Source organism: Paroedura picta, chromosome 1 (genome assembly GCF_049243985.1).
Source record: "Paroedura picta isolate Pp20150507F chromosome 1, Ppicta_v3.0, whole genome shotgun sequence".
NCBI lineage: Eukaryota > Metazoa > Chordata > Lepidosauria > Squamata > Gekkonidae > Paroedura > Paroedura picta.
This window is the reverse complement of record NC_135369.1, coordinates 23,210,100-23,228,914: the sequence shown is the minus strand read 5'-3', so window position 1 is coordinate 23,228,914 and position 18,815 is coordinate 23,210,100. Positions and strand designations below refer to the sequence as shown.

At 49.4% G+C, this 18,815-nt stretch overlaps 1 protein-coding gene across 1 annotated transcript in view; it reads right to left on the bottom strand.

The window, feature by feature from the left end:
• The window catches only part of EHD1 (EH domain containing 1), a 29,485-nt gene that overhangs the window by 3,174 nt on the left and 7,496 nt on the right, over positions 1–18,815 (bottom strand). The window contains exons 3-5 of the mRNA XM_077327531.1: positions 18,356–18,453; positions 3,082–3,494; positions 457–621 (exon numbers count right to left, since the gene is read on the bottom strand). Coding sequence (XP_077183646.1) covers positions 457–621; positions 3,082–3,494; positions 18,356–18,453 — 676 coding nt within the window. The remainder of the gene's footprint in view (positions 1–456; positions 622–3,081; positions 3,495–18,355; positions 18,454–18,815) is intronic.

Genomic DNA, 18,815 nt, shown 5'->3' with positions numbered 1-18,815 from the left:
CCTCTACAACAGGGGTAGTCAACCTGTGGTCCTCCAGATGTTCATGGACTACAATTCCCATGAGCCCCTGCCAGCAAACGCCTGCAGGGCCGCTCAGCACTGGAGTAGCTCACAAGTCTCCCAGTATTTCAACCATTCTTCTAAACTGTTGCTTCATCCTTTCCTCCAGTGATAGCTGGATGAACAACTTCCCAAAATCCTCCTAAATTTTGCTTTTCCAGAAACCTGAACACTTTTTGTTCCCGTCCCCCAAAGTCCCAGAGTTTTAACCACACTAAGTGGTTTTCCACACTAAGTGGTTTTCCTCCTGCTCAGAATAAGACATGAGGAAATGCACATGTGCAGACTCTGAATCTGGACCCCATCTCCATCCACAAAGCCCCCCACCCACATGCACACAATCACAGATCACAAGAACTCCCAGGACCAGAGCATCTTCTCTGGCTTTTGCCATACCTGCATCTTGCGAAGGTTGGGGAAATCCCCCGGTGAGATCTGGTGCTCCCGTTCTATCTTCAGGTAGATCTCACCCAGGTTGTTCACCAGCTCTCTCTTCTTGCTCTCCTTTCCAAAGACGTTGGGCATCTCTTTCTTCAAGGAGCTGATGATGTAAGCGTGGACCTGCCAGAAGAGTTAAGAGTAAGAATCTGCCCCTCTTCCTTGGCCAGATGGGCTGTACACCTGGCAGCCCAAAGGCGGATCTCACTTCCTATATTTGATGAATGAGGGCTCCCAAACAACCTCTCTGGGTAGCCTCAGGAGCTGGCCCATAACATGGCCATGCCCACCTGGTCTGGCTATTCTATGAAAGAAACAAAACACACACAGGATCAGAGAACTAGAACGGGATGGGACCAGTCCTCATCCGCCACAAATGTCAGGATCATGCACACAGAGGAGGACAATGGCAAGGAAAGATCTGAGGAGGAGACCGATTCATCACAGATGTCTGGAGAATGGTCTGCAGGGTCACCGCATGATCTGGTCGTAAGAGGCACGCAGGCAAAAGCCCAGAAAAAGACGAAAGTTTGCTTCCACACGGGGGATTTCTGCTTGAATTGACCGCAAGAAGCCCTTGCATTAAAAAGGGGGAAGGTTACCCAGGACCTTCCCCTCTAAGCCAATCTAAAAATAAACCTGCTAATTCAGCTCAAAAGGGAATCCACAGAGTGGCTGGGAGGAGGGAGTTAATCTGTATGGATACTCTTATTGCCACTGAGTGAGACAGAGCTAAGGTCTGCTTTCAAAAGGGCTCCCCCTTCCACACACACATCTTGGCCAGGCCAAGCTGCACTATCATCTAACAAGCATGGCTCAGCAGAGAAAAGGAAAGTGAACCAGAGAGAACAAAATGTACGCCCTAAGAGGCAGGAAAACCACGTTACAGGGAGATAAGAGTCCTGCTGAATTGCATTAGTGGTCCATTTAGCCCGGCATCTCAAACACTGGCCAATAGATTCCCCTTGGGGGCCAGCTACAGGACACGGAGGCTGAGGCCTTCCAAGGCCACTGGTACTCAGAACGTTGCAGTTCCCTTTAGTAACCATGCCTAGTAGCCACAGATGGACCTCCATTAATATAACCCCTTCTAAAGCTGACTAGATCTATGGCCATCACCACATGCTTTGGTTACGGAGATTCAAAGGATGGCTTGGGATTTTTTTTTAAAGAAGAAAATGGCCAACAGGGCTCCAAAAAGATTTATTTTTACTGTTTTCACATTCTTATTCATTTTTATTTATTATTTACATTTATAGGTAAAGGTAAAGGTATCCCCTGTGTAAGCACCGGGTCATGTCTGACCCTTGGGGTGACGCCCTCCAGCGTTTTCATGGCAGACTCAATACGGGGTGGTTTGCCAGTGCCTTCCCCAGTCATTACCATTTACCCCCCAGCAAGATGGGTACTCATTTTACTGACCTCGGAAGGATGGAAGGCTGAGTCAACCTTGAGCCGGCTGCTGGGATTGAACTCCCAGCCTCGTGGTCAGAGCTTTCAGACTGCATGTCTGCTGCCTTACCACTCCGCGCCACAAGAGGCTCTTTACATTTATAAGCCCCTGTTGAAACGGCCATCTTGGGGCAGTTGACATCCTTAAACAGAACACAGGCTATTCTCCACAGCAGGATAACAAAATATGAGTCCAGGGGCACCTTTAAGACCAAGAAAGATTTATTCAAAGGGTGATCTTTCTTGTGCATGCACACTTCCTCAGACAATGGGACAAAAATCATCAGAGTACACATAGTAAATGAGTAGCAAATTAGTAAACACAACATCCAAAATATGCAGTATGATAACTGCTACTCATTTATTCTCTCCTTATATCTGTACTCCTATGATCCTTGTCCCACTGACGGAGGAAGAATACATGCACTCAAAAGTTCACACCTTGAATAAATCTTTGTTGGTCTTCAAGGTGCCCCTGGACTCAAGTTTTGTGGTGCTACTTCAGACCAACACTTGTGTGCTGAGGAGCCCAGGAAGGAGAATCAGCACATTCTACTCAGCCAGAGAAGGATGCTCATGGGTGGGGTCTGAACTGTAGACAGAACAGGCCATCACCATGGCTTCTTCCTCCAGTCAGCTACATAGGCCCAGACATATCTTTGTGTGAAGCCATACACACAACTTCAAGTTGCAGCCAACTTTTGGCAGCCCCTGGTAAGGTTTTCAAGGCAAGAAAAGCTGCTTTCCCCCAAAAAAAGGTGTTCCAAAGGGGCTTACAACGGCCTACCCTTCCCCTCCCCACAACAGACACCCTGTGAGGTAGATAAGGCCAAGAGAGCTCCAAGACAACTGTGACTGGCCCAAGGTCACCCATGTGGACTGGGGAATGCAAACTGGTTCTCCAGATTGAAGGCTGCTTCTCCTAACCACTACACCAAGCTGGTGCTCAGAGGTGGTTTGCTGTTGCCTGGCAACCGTGGCCTTCCCTGGCAGTCCCCCATCCAAGCACCAACCACGGGTGATCCGACTTAGCTTCCAAGACCTGACGAGATCATGTGAGCCCAGGCCATCCATTCAGGTGAGGGCTACCTCGGCCCCCCTCCCCCATTTGCCCCAGGGGCAATTAGTCACCTTGGCAAGTCTGGCTCTCTTGATGAGATCGTTGAGCTTCCTCAAGGCGGCGTTGCGGGGCAGGGACTGGATGTCCTTGAAGAGGTCCTGTTCCTCGGCTTCAAAGAGTTTCCGGTTGTCCGGGATGAGGAGCGGGTGGGACCAGAAGGACCCGATGTAGACCCGCACCACCTCTGGCGTGTTGATGATCTTGCCCAGGGACCACATGAGGGCACCGTAGACCCTCATTAGCTGCTGGGTCTCAATTTGGTCTGCCTTGTTCAAAACCACCCGGATCTTGTCTTCGTGGTTCTTCAGGGCCTTGATCACCTCTGAGAACTCATCTGAAATGTCCAGCTTGTGGGCGTCAAAGAGCAAGATGATGCGGTCCACCCGCTCGGCAAACCACTCCAAGACAGCTGCAAAGTCATAGCCTGTGGGAAATAAGGGTGTATTAGACTAGGCAAGCCAGAAGTAAAGTGTGGCATACCATCCAATGTTGTATAGTACTAGAGCGGGGTTCCTCAGAGTGGTATCCATGGATACCCGCCAGGACTTCCCTTGGTGCATACTGAACTTTTTCAGAAAGTGGGGCTGTTGCAAAGAAGCTTGTTTTTGGTTGGCCTCATTCAAACAAAGGATGGGTAAGACTGGTAAACACCCAGGCTTCCCTTAGTCAGTGTGTGGTTTCACCCCAAAGGCCTTCCTTCATTTCTGAAAGTGTGAGGAGGGAGGTATTCTGTTTGGTGCTGTCTCCCGTGGCAGCCATTTTGGCTCTGGCTAAGCCTTCTGAGGCAGCCATTTTGGTACTGACCACCTCCTGCCAAAATTCCAAAGGTGGTGCCCCCACAGGGTCCAAGAGGCTGAGAACCCCAGTCCTAAATCCATGAACACTATGGGTCCTGTAAAAACAAAGAGACTGAATCATGCAGACTCAAGACAACCCCCCTTTAAACATTTTACCCCGCCTCTCCCCAAAGCTCAAGGCAGTGTACACACCCAGGTATAGAACATAAAATCGAACCCAATACCACCTCCCAAATGCCTGTAAAAATTACTGTCAAGTCTCAGCCAACATGACAACCCCATAAGGTTTTCTGTGTGTGAGGTGTGCAGTGGTGGTTTCCCACTGCCTGCCTCTGCCCAGCAGTCTTGGATTTCCCTGGCCGTCTCCCATCCAAGTTCTCACCTGGGCCAACCCTGCTTAGCTTCTGAGATCTGACAAGATCCGGCTAGGCTGTGCCATCCAGGTCAGGGGGCCTAAAGGCTACAGCCCATTAAAAGCCCGAGCACATAAAAGGCCTTGCCGTACCTCCTGCCAATGCCCTGCTTCACCTCCTTAGAGAGTCTGTCCCACAGGATGGGAGACACAATAGAAAGCAACATGGGCCCTGGGGGGGCAACACCAGGCAGGCTACCTCAAATGGGAACAGCCAGTTGGTGGAAATTTGACATCCTTATTGGCATAGAGCCAGCTTGATGTAGTGGTTAGGCGTGCGGACTTCTAATCTGGTGAGCTGGGTTTGATTCCCCACTCCTCCTCCACATGCAGCCAGCTGGGTGACCTTGGGCTTGCCACAGCCCTGATAAAGCTGTTCTGACCAAGCAGTGATATCAGGGCTCTCTCAGCCTCACCCACCTCACAGGGCGTCTGTTGTGGGGAGAGGAAAGGAAAGGCGACTGTAAGCCGCTTTGAGACTCCTTCTGGTAGAGAAAAATGGCCTATAAGAACGAACTATTCTTCTAGATGGCAGATAAGGATGTCCTTAGATAAGGATAGTGTTCTATACAGAGCTGTGCTTTAGGAAGTCCTCTACACTACTCAGATCACTCAGCGGAAAAATCATTATCTCATAACTTATCAAGCCAGCCTCTCGAAAGCCAAATGCCCCATCAAACTCCCAGGGGGAAAGAAACAGTACTTGGCCAACACACTGAAGCATTGACATGCTTAGCAAAGCACACTTGAAATGAGCTGATAGGGTCCTCCCCCATCCTCGGGGGGGGGGGGGGCAAGGACAAAGCAGGCCTGCTGCCAATACAGAATTCTTTTAAGAACATAGCTTTACAAGCTGGAGGTAAAAACTCCTTTCTCGTCAGTCAGGATATGACTTCCCATTCCCTTCTGGGAACTCCCTACAGTGGCCACTACAAAGAGGGGCTGCAAGCTTCCCCAACCCCCCACACCCCTGCTCATTTCAACACAGCCATGCTGCGCAAACAGGGATTTACACTAGATGAGACTTCCCCACGCTTTGCATTTACGAGCAAGACTCCACTTCCCTTTCTCACTCTGCCCACAATCTCCCCTTTCTCACTGTGCCCAGAGTCCTGCCTGCAGGATCATCTGTCCAGAGGGCTCTGCGAGAAGTCTGGTTTCACCTGGGCTACCCCAAACAGCCCCAAAGCTCAGCTCTACTTGCAGGATCAGCTCCTTAGCAGGTTCTGTTAGCCAGTCTGGTTTAAAGCAGGCTGCCCTAAAGAGCCTGTGAGGAGAGTTCTCCCGCACAGGATTGGCTCTTTTGCAAGCATTTATGGGTAGTCCAGTTTAAAGGGACTGCCCAAAAGATCCCCAACTGAGCCAATGCTCAGCACTTGTGCATGTGTGTGTGTGTAGGGGGGGGGGTTCCTGCTTTTTTTTCCCCTTAGTATTTTTGTATGTCAGGTTCTATTGGATCTGAAAATTCAGGATTGCTGAAAAATCCCAGATACAAATATTTTTCCAGTACTGGGATCCAGTTTTTTTTTTCTTTTTTTTGGGGGGGGGGGGTTCCCCCAAATTTTTGGATCCAGTAGACCTAAACTGAAAAATACTGAGAAAAAAAAATTGCACATCCCTAGTGGTGGCAGGAAGGGAAGAGTCTTTCAAGGGGATTTAAATACATTAAACTAATTGCCCGGAACTGTAAGGGAGCGGGAAAGAGACATCAGCAAGGGAGAGAATAAAAACTATGTCTGAACCAAGCTGGATGCATGAGAAACAAAATTCCTCAGCCTCAAACTTCCAGTGCAAGACTGCAGAACCTCTTTCTCCAAACCCCTTCTGCAAAGATGCTAAAACACATTTCCCTGTCCTCTCCCTCCAGGTAGTGCTTGCAGATCTCCTGGGATTACATTTACAACTAATCAGCTGGCAAAAGAGATCAGTTCCCCTGGAGAAAATGGCTGCTCCCCTGGAGAAAATGGCTGCATTATATGCTTCTGAAGTCCCTCCCATCCCCAAACTCCCTCCCATCCCCAAACTCCTACCACCTTCCCCTTTCCTATTACCCTCCCATCCCCAAACTCCTACCACCCTCCTGCAAATTTCCAGGAATTTACCAGCTGGTAGCTGGCAATTCTATCTTAGGAACTAGTTTTGTGGTCTCGCTGTTTTGACCACACACACACACACACACACACACACACACACACACACACACACACACAAAATGCCTAGAAGCAGCCATGCAAGTTAGACAGCATTTGGGGAAAACAGATATTGCAAGATAGATTCAAATGGGTAATCGTGTTGGTCTGAAGTAGCACAACAAAAATTTGAGTCCAGTGACATCTTTAAGATCAACAAAGATTTATTTAAGGCTTGAGCTTTCGTGTTTGAAGAAATGTGCATGCACATGAAAGTTCACACCTTGAATAAATCTTTGTTGGTCTTAAAGATGTCACTGGACTCAAATTTTGTTGAGCTATCCCAAGGTTTTTATTGGATGCACTCCTGTCCAGCTTCCCTGCTCGCCAGCACCCAACTAAAAACCAAACTGTAATTCAGTGAATGCAAAAAGTTGTACAAGTTGGGCAGGGGAAATCTGGTCATCCAGGCAGTTATAGCCACAGAACTGGTGTTCAAGGATCTCGCAGACTTTGAGCTGGCCATGCAGACATCCCCCCTGAAAATGCTGGCAAAACACTACTCATTGTTTGGCCCGCCAAGGTGTCATTTATTCAGTTGGCCCCAACGAGATGGTTTATCCAGTGATTAGTACATTTCTACACATGCAGACCCAGAGGCCTTATGGAGCCTTCGGGCGCTGTTGGAATGCAGAGAAAGGCAAGCGGGCACCACCACAAAATCGCTGCCACAGGGAACAGCTCACTCTCCATAGAGATGAAGGTGACACCTGCTGAATCATCTGCCACTGTAATGGCCAGCAGGAATGCCAGAGTTGGCTCTTGGCACTGGGGAAGCATGTAGAGCAGTGGTCCCCGACCTTTTTATCACCGGGGACCAGCCAACGCTTGACAATTTTACTGTGGCCCGGGGGGGGGGGTTAGTCTTTTGCCAAGGGACATCACCACCAACACTTGAGCTCCTGCTCCACTTGCTTTCCGGCTGGTGCCCCTGTCTTCCTGCCACCCGCTGGGGGGCGCTGCCAGCAGCAGCTGCGAAGTGCCACGCCGAGGGGGAGCCCCAGCCATGGTGGCTGCTGGAGAGCACCAAAGGTGAGCCAGCGGCAGAGTGGCAGGGCAGCCCTCGAGGCAGCAGCCGGGGAGGAGCCGCGGCCAGGTACCAACTGATCCACGTACCGGTACTGGTCTCCGGACCGGGGGTTAAGGACCGCTGATGTAGAGGACGCTAGGAGGTATGTAAGGTGCATAAGGGAAAAAATAGCCCAAGGTGGGGGGAAAGGGGACTGCATACAGACTGCTAGCTGGAAGGACAGGAAGTTGGGGGTAGACTCAACAGCCTCTTAAGAGGCACCTAAGCAGGGCTGCCTGCTTCATCTTCCCTTTGCAGGCCTTGGTGTGTTCACAGCTACTTCTCAGCAGCAGTGGCCTTGGTCATCTATTCAATATTGCTTTAAAATGTGCGTTGTCTCCCTTAGGAGGACCCAAACCAGTTCAACCATGGGGAAAACACAATTTGTCAATTTAAATAAAACACAGCAGGCACAGCAAAAAGTTCAAAAAGTACACAGAGTGCCTTGGATGGTGTCCAGCAGAGTCTTTGGACTCTTGCCCTTCGGCTTGCACCCAAGGCCTAGACATCTACACCAGGAGGGAGTGAAGCTCTCATTCTGCATTTTACACTGGAGTGCTTGCCCTTGTGCCAGGACATGTAGGTGAGGAGGAGGCCACAGCCTTTCTTTGCTTGGCACTCCCCAGGCAGAGAAGAGCTGCCGCCCACCATTGGCCAGTTCTGAGGATGGAGGGAGAAGCTTCAGCTGAATGAGGCCTCAGCCCCAGAATCCTCGTGTCCTTCCGTTCCAGACCAGTGGCACAACTTAACATATTACTACAAATATTAGATTGCTCCCCCCTGCACCCCACAGGCCAGGCCTCAAATGTTACATGCAAGTATTTTATTACTGGACTTGTATTACTGACATGCCCCCACATTGGAGAGAGTTGACTTAAATTTGGGTGCAGGCTAGTAATACAAGTCCAGACATTTCAGTCTTGCATTTGAGTAAATACAGTAAATTACTTTAAAACAAGGTTTTACTCAAAATATGGTGGTGGAAGATGCTGTCAAGCCAGACGATGTTCGGAGGTGGTTTGTCACTGCCTCCTTCTGTATTCCTTGGGGGTCTCCCATCCAAATACTGACCAGGGCTGACCCTGACCCTGCTGAGCTTCCAAGTTCAGGCTAGCTAGGGCTCTCCAGGTCAGGGCACTTCAAAATGTACAATACATCTGGAACATGGTAATTTATTTATGCTACAGACACGCATAACGTCTTCAAGGATATTTATATGAGAATAATTTTTGTACCTCTACGTTTTGCTAGCAAAATTAAAAAGCTAAGGGTTTTCAGTGTTGTATAGTTTAACTTTCTATCCAAATACAATGGCAGTCTACCTCAGGATGGATCCCGCCATCTTTATTTGCTTAATTATTTACTTTATAGTTTGTCATTCTCACTAAGACTCAAGTCAAATTATGCCGTCTAATTCAATGTAATCAACCGGATGAGACATCTAATAATCAGCAGGATGACGCTCCTAATAATTAGATATCTAATAGGGCTAGGATTACAGAAATCTGAAACAAAGCATGGAGCATTAGTCATGTTAAACAATGCAGAACATGGTATTCCCTAAGTAGAAAACAATGCAGCGAGAGCAAGAGATTACAAGTAGCAAAAGGACAGCACCAGGGTGTAGGTCCACGGTCCTGTTCCTTTTATAAAAAACACCTTTCTGAACCATTCCATTGTCGTAAGCCCTATTACCTTTTCAGAATCGCCTTTGGGAACAATTCTGTTATAAATAATTTCTGAAATGACAGAAATACAGGAGTTTTCCTGCACGGCCTCAGGCCGGCCATTCCACGAGGTAACGAAGAAAGCGTGTCTACACGCACGTGTGAATCTTGCCCATTGGCAAAGGTGGCACCTACAGAAGGCTCCACTCAGATGAGCAAAACTTTCAGGGCAGATCCAAGAGGGAGAGAAGGTCCTGCAAATATGAGGCCATGAAGTTCATTACTTGTGACAGCCAGCATCTTGAACTGAACCCCGTGACTGATGGCAGCCAATGGAGTCACTGCAGAATGCCTCCCAGAAGTGACAGGGGCAGGCTGTTGATGTTGGGGGCGACACTCCTGCTTTTTGGCAAAGCCTCTATGGTAGAATTAGAATTGCTTCCCCAATGTGCCTATATCACTTCTAGACCTGCTCCCCCCTCCCAAAATGGACAATGATGGGCCTGAAGGGGGTGGGAAGGGGAGGTGCCCTGGGTTGATGTGCACACAGCTGTCCTCCTCAACCATATTCTGCACAACTGTGACATTTCTGGGGTTTCTCGAAGCCTGAAGAATGTTTCAGGGGTTTCTCAATGGTAAAAAAGTTGAGAAAGGCTGTTCTATGTAGTGGCCAGAGACAACCCTGCTTAAAAGTCCAAGATCGGACAATATCAGGTTGTCAAACCCTGGGTACATATTCAGTTTTGCTCACAGAAAATAAAGGCATTTAAACTTCATTTCCAAAAACACACCCAACACTACAATCTTATGAGCTAAGTCACCAGTGAGGCTGTAATCATATTTTAAAAATAAGTTTATAATTTAAATGTTAATAATTTGGTCCAAAAATATACTATTATGATTGGTGCTTTCAGTGTTATAACATTCAACCGCACCCAAGTATGCAGCTAGCCCTGTGACTCTACAAGGCTGCCTGTCCAAATAACAAAGCTTATTACAAAAGTGGTTTCCTATTTTCAGCTTCCCCCCCACCCCCTCTACGTGTCCTGATAGCACAAAATGCAGTCTGCAGAGTTCTCTTTTCCTATAACTGAGCACACTCACAATGTGGCTTCTTGGAAAGCTAAGAAGTATACCAAATACATAATAAGGAATATGCTATATGTTAACCAAGCTATTAATTGTGAATTGTACACTTTTGAAAAGAGTGGAATAAAGTTTAGGAAGGAGACCAGTATTCCAATATTTCAATACTTCCCCCATTTCCTGGATAACCCTACAAGGCATTCTTTCACAGCTTACTCATTCATAGGACCAAGCCCTATGAAGATAGGTTGAGGGACTTGGGAATGTTTAACCTGGAGAAAAGGAGGTTGACATGATAGCCCTCTTTAAGTATTTGAAAGGTTGTCACTTGGAGGAGGGCAGGATGCTGTTTCCATTGGCTGCAGAGGAAAGGACACACAGTAATGGGTTTAAACTACAAGTACAACGATATAGGCTAGATATCAGGAAAAAAAATTTAACAGTCAGAGTAGTTCAGCAGTGGAATAGGCTGCCTAAGAAGAAGAAGAGTTGGTTCTTATATGCCGCTTTTCCCTATCCGAAGGAGGCTCAAAGCGGCTTACAGTCGCCTTCACATTCCTCTCCCCACAATAGACACCCTGTGAGGTGGGTGAGGCTGAGAGAGCCCTGATATCACTGCTCGGTCAGAACAGTTTTATCATTGCCATGGTGAGCCCAAGGTCACCCAGCTGGTTGCATGTGGGGAGCGCAGAATGGAACCCGGCATGCCAGATTAGAAGTCCGCACTCCTAACCACTACACCAAACTGGCTCTCTAAGGAGGTGGTGAGCTCCCCCTCACTGGCAGTCTTCAAGCAAAGGTTGGATACACACTTTTCTTGGATGCTTTAGGATGCTTAGGGCTGATCCTGCGTTGAGCAGGGGGTTGGACTAGATGGCCTGTATGGCCCCTTCCAATTCTATGATTCTATAGGGAAAACTTTCGTTTCTAGCTGGACTTGTCCAGGATTCTCGCAGCCTGGCTTAGTCCAATCTTTAAGAGAGCATCTGCTTTTATTATTATTACAACTACTACAATTTTATTCCTATAGCCCTCCCTTCCTGGTTGACTCAGGGTGGGTAACAAGAGGGCAGCCGCAGTGATAACAATTATCTCTTGTACCATGTGCCTGGCCAGGATCATCCTCCTGGTGTGGAAATGGGTCTGTGCAAAGCCCGCTCTGCTCGGCATGCCCAGTTGCCCTCTCCGATCGATAGCTGCTCAGTTCACGCCAGTTTACAGACAAGGAGTCGAAGACAGGGAGTGCCTGCCTTTGGTGACCACCCACAGTGAGCAAGGCCACCCAGGTGAGATTTCACAAGAATGAGCAAGGGACAGCCAGATTGCTATGCAGGAGCCTCCCTTGTTAGTGGCCTCCATGAATCCTGCAATCCTCATTCACAGTTACTTGGAACTGTGTGGGAATTTTGGGAATTTTGTATGGGAAGTATGGGAATTTTGGGATGCGGGTTATTTAGCTAGAAGGAACAGAGCAGCAGACGACAAATGGTCATGGGGTTTCTTTAAGAGCAGCGTGTGGACCATGGTGCACCTGAGGAAGCACAGTGACATTATCTGGCATGGCTTTTTTTTTTTTTTTAAACCTCTAGGTCAGCCTTTCTTAACTTTTTTTTTACCATTGAGAAACATGTGAAATTCTTTAGGCTTTGAGAAACCCCAGAAGTGGCGCGATCCTATAGAATATGGAAATTTCCACAGACAATTGGGGAAGGGATGAGAAGTAAACTTCTCACCAATTCTGCCTCCTGCCGAGACCTCGTGATTCGGGAACTCCAGATCTGGCATTTGCAGGTGGAGAGAGAACGGTACACAAAGTCTGAAGGCAACTGGCAAGCATGAGCCCAGCCCACAACCGCTAACCTCCAGGACACAAGAAACATTGACCCTTGAACCGTCAACTCTACCAACCACCCCCAGCAGACCCACCTTTGCTTTGTTTGTTTCACGGACTCCTGACACATTATCCTTTGCTGTGGGGGCAAGACTGTGCCAGAGCCAGTCTGAACAGATCCCCCAGAATACGTGCCCTTTTAAGCTTCACCGCTTGGGGTGGTGAGAGAAGAGAAAATGGGTGCAGAAAACTACCCTGTATGATCTTCAGGCAGCTGGTCCATATAATCTGGTTCTGCAGAATCGCAGAGTTGGAAGGAGTCAAACAGGCCATCTAGTCCAACCCCCTGCTCAGTGCAGGAGCAGGAAAAAATGAGGTCTGCTCAGGAGAAGGTGGTCACAGGACACAAACGCAACAAGCCCCAGGGGACACTTGCACACCAGCAACTGGGAAAGCTGGTTATGGCCCGTTCTAATTCAGCTGATCCACAGCACGAACACACACGGAGTCCTTTGGCCACCCAGCCATACCCATCAGGAAGCCGAAAAAGGAACGAGCAGCCCTGCCCTTTCTGTGCCCAAATCTTCTGCACTCACATCAGTGAAGCAGGGATTCCAAGGCTGATCCTGCATTGAGCAGGGGGTTGGACTAGATGGCCTGTATGGCCCCTTCCAACTCTATGATTCTATCATTCTATGATTCTAGGATTCTAGGATGCTCTGGGCTGATCCTGCGTTTAGGAGGGGGTTGGACTAGATGGCCTGTATGGCCCCTTCTAACTCTATGATTCTATGATTCTAACCAAATTTGGCAGCAAAGTGAACTAAAAGGCGGAGCATGAGAGCATGGTGCATCTGTGGTTTGGGGGCCTTTATAAAGAACAAACATGCCTGGCTTAATGGTGTGTGCACGGGGGAGAGAAGAGCTGGGGTGGATCGCTCAAAGAGGAACTTCCCCTCCAGCAACTTACAGGGAGTTCAGTTATGCCGCTGACGGGGCATGAGGTCACCCAGGGCACAGCTTTCCCACAGAGGGGAGGGGAAAGGCAGAGGAAAAACCCCTGGTGCCCACCCAGACCCACCTGCACCTACTCCCACAGTAGTATGCGGTGCCAGGGCAGGGCAGGCTCGGCCTGCAAGCTTTCTGCTTCCAGAGGCCACTAAGCTGGCGTTTAGGCCCTCCACCACGGAAGCCTTGGCCCCCAGCCAAGGCGGCACTTTCACCCGCAATGAGGAAAAAGCACCAAGAGGCACAGAGTTTCTCACGCTCGGAAAGGCTGAGCCACGCTTGAAAGCGACCGAGAACACGGCCGCAATTATGAGAACCATCCCTGGGGCAGTGTTGAGGTTAAGGCCCACAGGCAGCCTTGTGCATCCCACCAACTCAGGAATGTCAGCTCCGAGCTGGGAAATACCTGGAGACTTTGGAGGTGGAACCTGAAGAGGATGGAGTTTCTGGGGGGGGAGGGACCTCAGCAGGATACTATGCCACAGTGCACCTTCCAAAGCAGCCTTTTCCCCCGGGGGAACTGATCCTGCAACTGGAGATCAACTGTAAGAGCAGATCTCCAGCTGACATCTTGAGGCTGGCAGCCCTCATCTGCACTGGGAAACCCAGTGGCTTTGCTGGGCAGTGAGCACTGCAACGAAATCAGGTGGCCTGAGTAGGGAGGAGACTTGCACTGCACTGGAAGGGAGGCAGAACTGTGGAAACCCCAACAGCTGGACGGCCAGCATATGCAACATGCCTGCCCTGTTGATTGCAGGCTAGTTATTGAGTGGGGGGTATGTTCAGAGTTGTATGCATGCATCTTGCTTCCTGTTCCTGACCTGGTAACTTGCGTCAGAGGGTTTTCCCCTCCAAGCCAAGAGGAAATGGCTACAGTCCTTCCCTTCCAGTGCAAGGGAAATCTGGCTTTTCCAGTGGCCACCTTTAAGTGCGTCTCCCTCTCCCCTAAAATATGGAGTCAGACTCAGCGTCAATGTAGCACTGTTAAAAGCAGAAGCTGTTCCCTTTGGGGATTTGCACTTGCAAAGCATCTTGCCTAACCTGGGGCACATGTGGCATATATAGCTGTTCTGCATGGGTAGCAGCAGCCCAATTTAAATGACACTCTTGCTAGCGCCAAGGCCCGTGGCAGAGAAGAGCTGCTTCGCAAGCACCATGTTTAAAAAAGCCTCGAAGAGACCCAGGGGCTAGGATTTCCTTCCTCATGTGGATTCCCTGAAACCTCTCCAGGTAGGAGAGAAGTTTCCCTGCTGGCTGTCTCACAGTTTCCTGGTCTTTCTGGCTGAGGTGTGGGGAAAACAACAAATTTCTGAACAATAGTCATAGAGTACCCCAGCAGACTGGGGCTTCCTGTGACTCACTGCACTCCACTATGAGAAAACCACTCATCGATGATGTTTTCAGCTCAGGCAGCCTAGCAGTGAAGCAAAGAGGCGCCGTGCCAGAGAGGAGCCTGGGCACTACACATTCTTTCCAAGATGCCACGATAGCCTGGAAGGTGCGGCTGGATTGCAGAGGCTCCTCCCCTGCCCACTGCAATAACAGCCCTGAGACGGCAAAGGCCACTCTGCACGAGCAGTCTCAGGTGGGCGGCTGTGTTGGTCTGCAGTAGAAGAGGACAAGACTAACAAGATTTCCGGGACATAGGTTTCCAGGAGTCAGAGGTCCCTTCATCAGATACAAGCCTGGAAATCCTGTTGGTCTTTAAGAAGCCATTGGGTTCAAATGGGGTTCTTCTACATTCGCAGAAGAGAACAAACCTGCTTTGTTGCTGCAACCTGCCACCTTGGCAGGCCCAAATCCTTTTGCTCAGCAAATGACCATCATTCATTCATTCATTCATTCATTCATTCATTCATTCATTCATTCATTCATTCATTCATTCATTCATTCTATAGTCCTTCTTATTCCTTGGACTCAAGCTGGATCACATGATAACACCCCGTAAAACCCCATTAAAACTATAAAAATCTCAAATACAAGGTAGTAGAAAGAAAACTTGCAGTCTTTTGTCTGGGGCTTCCTCCAGTCTCACCTAACAGAGCAAAAAGGACTCCCAGGGTTGCACTCCAGCTTAGCAAAGCCTTACAAATCAATAGCTGGACACACCTTATGAGACTAAAGCATTTACTGCCGTGTGAACTTTCATGAGCCACAGCAAAACAAAGACAATCCGTCTGCCCCTGCGGCTGCCCTCTTCTATCCTGATCCGCAGCCATCACAGTCAGGTCTGATCTTTGGGGAGGATATCTAGGGAGGACCCAAAAGTGGGCTGTAGTTTTCTAGTTTAAGTATCACTGCAAGTGCCGGGAAGTACTGTCCAGAGACTAACGGTACCCAACCGTTCCACTGTTCCTGGCCAATTGCCAACAATTCCCCTTGCCCACCTTCTGTGACTTTTATACACAGTAGAAACACCCAGTCCAGGCATATTTTTGCTTCTGCAAAAAGGCACAAGAGGAGCAAGCCCTGATCCAGGCCTCTGGAGCCCCTAAATTAACTGGAAATAATTCTGGCTTCCAAAATGTCACTAGCTGAATTGACAGGGCTGGCCAAATTGTGGCTCTCCTGAGGTCCATGGACTACAATCACCATGAGCCCCTGCTGGCAGGGGCTCATGGTGATTATAGTCCATGGACATCTGGAGAGCCACAATTTAGCTATCCCTACTGCCCCCTCTCCAAAGAACTCAAGAGAGCTATACATACTTCCTTTTCTTCTCTCATTGTACCCGCACAATACGCGGGCAAGGTAGGCTTAGCTCAGACAGCAACTGTTGCAAGGCAACCCAACTGAGCTTTACGGGAGCACGCTTATAGTCCCATGTTTTTTGCACATTCCCTGACCTTGCAGGGAATCCTACGCATACATCCCTGATCATGCATAAAGCAAATGCAACAGACTAAGCCACCGTACAGCAGCGGACTTGAGACAGCACAAACCACAATCCAGCTCAACAGAGATCTGCAGCGGGTTTAGAGGGGAGCAAGCACTCCCTGCCCAACATGCTTTTACTTGACTCAAATGACAGGAGCCTAACCAAATTTCAAGCCTAGCTTGACCTCCAGAGACCACCCCGTATACAACCATCCGGGGACAGGACAGGCATTCTAAGCAGAGCTGCCCCAACTTGCATGCGATTCAAAGTGTCTTCGGCACAAGTTGCCCAAGAATGGGTTTTGAAACTGGGAAGCACAATAGGAACTAGTTTTCTGATGGCTCAATGATTCCGTCAGACAAGGCTGTACATGCTTGGCAGCTGCTGGTTTCTTGGAAGTAAAGGTGAAGTCTAGAGTGGAGAGCAGGGAATTCCATACTTCTTCCATACTCAAGGTTGACTCAGCCTTCCATCCTTCCGAGGTCGGTAAAATGAGTACCCAGCTTGCTGGGGGGTAAAAGGTAATGACTGGGGAAGACACTGGCAAACCACCCCGTATTGAGTCTGCCATGAAAACGCTGGAGGGCGTCACCCCAAGGTCAGACATGACTCGGTGCTTGCACAGGGGATACCTTTACCTTTAAGCTCTTCAATGCGGGAGAAAGTTGGTACAATTTTCTTAAAATAAAAAGTCTTATCAGTGACTCCTAGCTATGGTGCCTCAGGGGAACCTTCATACTCGGAGGCAGTAAACCCCTGAATAACAGGAACATCCAGAAGAAGTTCCTGACAGTTAGAGCAGTTTCTCAGTGGAACAGGCTTCCTTGGGAGGTGGTGGGTTCTCCGTCTTTGGAAATTTTAAAACAGAGGCTGGATAGCCTTCTGATGGAGAGGCTGCTTCTGTGAAGGCTCAAGGGGGTGGCAGGTTACAGTGGATGAGTGATAGGGTTGAGAGTGTCCTGCATAGTGCAGGGGGTTGGACTAGATGACCCATGAGGTCCCTTCCAACTCTTATTATTCTATGATTCTACAACAAGGCAACAACAGGGGAAAGGTCCTGGTCCCTGTGCCCTGCTTGCTGGCCCCCCAGGACAACTGGGGGGCCATGATGCACTGCACGAGCAATGATGCTGGACCAGACTGACCACTGGTCTGATTCGGCAGGTCTCTCTATTGCTTCTTCAAAATTTGGGGCAGCTGTCTATTCTTGAGAACTGGAGCCACTGACTCAGATTCGCACTCTGCCAGCGTAACAACTTGTTCTTGCAGGAATCCGGGAGAGGAACTGGCAAATTCAGCAACCCTGCTACAAGCAGCCCATAAAACAAATGGCTCGACCAGCCCAGTAATGCCCGGATAACATCTGAGGCAGGGAGAAACGCTCCGTCAAGAGTGATGGAGCTTCACATCCTGCTCTCTCACTTATTGGAGTCAAGCAGCGCCTTATCGGCAAGCAGCCGTTTCCTGCTCGTAGCCTAGGGAGACCAGAGAGAAACGGAGGAGGGTGGGATTTTGGAACAGCAGGCAATGCAGTTACGGCAAGAATTTCCTTCCATTCCATCATACCAAGGTACGGGACACTAACATAATGACTCAGGCAGAGGAAGAGCCGGGGCCAGGCTGACGCCGGCTTCCACGTTCCATCTTCAGGCCACGTCCCTTCCCCCAGAACAGCCGTTGTGTCAAAGACTCCTTTGTAGAAAGAAAGGAAAAAGAGGCTAAAACTTTGGTGGGGAGGGCAGAGGCAGCAGGCGGAACAACTGGCTTATCGTGAGATACCTACAGGCACAGGAAGGAGAGAAAGGAGAAGCCGGCCAGCCAATTCAGAGGCCTGTCAAGGGCCTTGGAAGAAAGCTGCTATTTTTAGCCACCGTCCTGCCCACCACAGGGGGAAAGTTTCACTACCAGCCCGGCAGGAGACGGCCGCGCCTTCTCTGCCAGATCCAAAAATGCAACAAAAGTCGGCCATCCCCAGTATCCAGAATGCGCTTCCTTCCTTCCCGGCACTGAGGCATGAGGCCGATGGGGAAAGCAAAACCAACAAGAGCTGAGCATTGCCCCTCTATGTGCCAGCCACAGATTTCCCCGAGGTTATGCCTGGAAACTTCAGCCTGTATGGGAAGGTGGGGGAAGGAGTTTCCTCTTGGCCGCAGAGGGCAGGCTTCGTGCCAAAGCTCTGGAAGAGTGACCATTCCTTGCCCCTCCCTGGAAAAGGAATGCTGGGAACTTACACAATGCACAGAGCTAGACTGCTCTGATTAGACAGCACACACGGGCATGTAACACTCCTGTCAACTGGGATTAAGACCCAGGTGAGTCATGAAAGCCCACTCCCTGTGAGTCTTTACCTCTGCTGATCCGCTGCTTCTCTCCAGACAGGATCCCGGGGGTGTCGATGATGCTGATGCTGTCCAGAACAGGGTTGGGCAGCTGGGCACACATGAATCTAAAAGCAGGAGGAGACAGTTAGGAAGTGACCACTGCTTCCTGGGGTTCAGGGAGCGGTTTGGGGGAAGAGGGAGTGCAGTCACCAAAGACTCTCAGGGCCTGCCTGATGACCTGGCCCATCTTAACCCATCTCCACCCTCTGCTTTCTTTTCGGGGGGGGGGGGGGCAATCTCATTGATACAAGTTCACCGGCCAAAACAGACACCACAACCATGCTGTTCATCACCCAGGGGTCATCAACATGGCACCTATGGGTGCCTCTGCCCCCACCAACAGCATTCCTGGCAACCAACAAGTGTTTTTAGAAAGAGGGTTGAGGCTCTCTGACTAGCCACTGGGGATTTCATTGCCTGTGTAGAT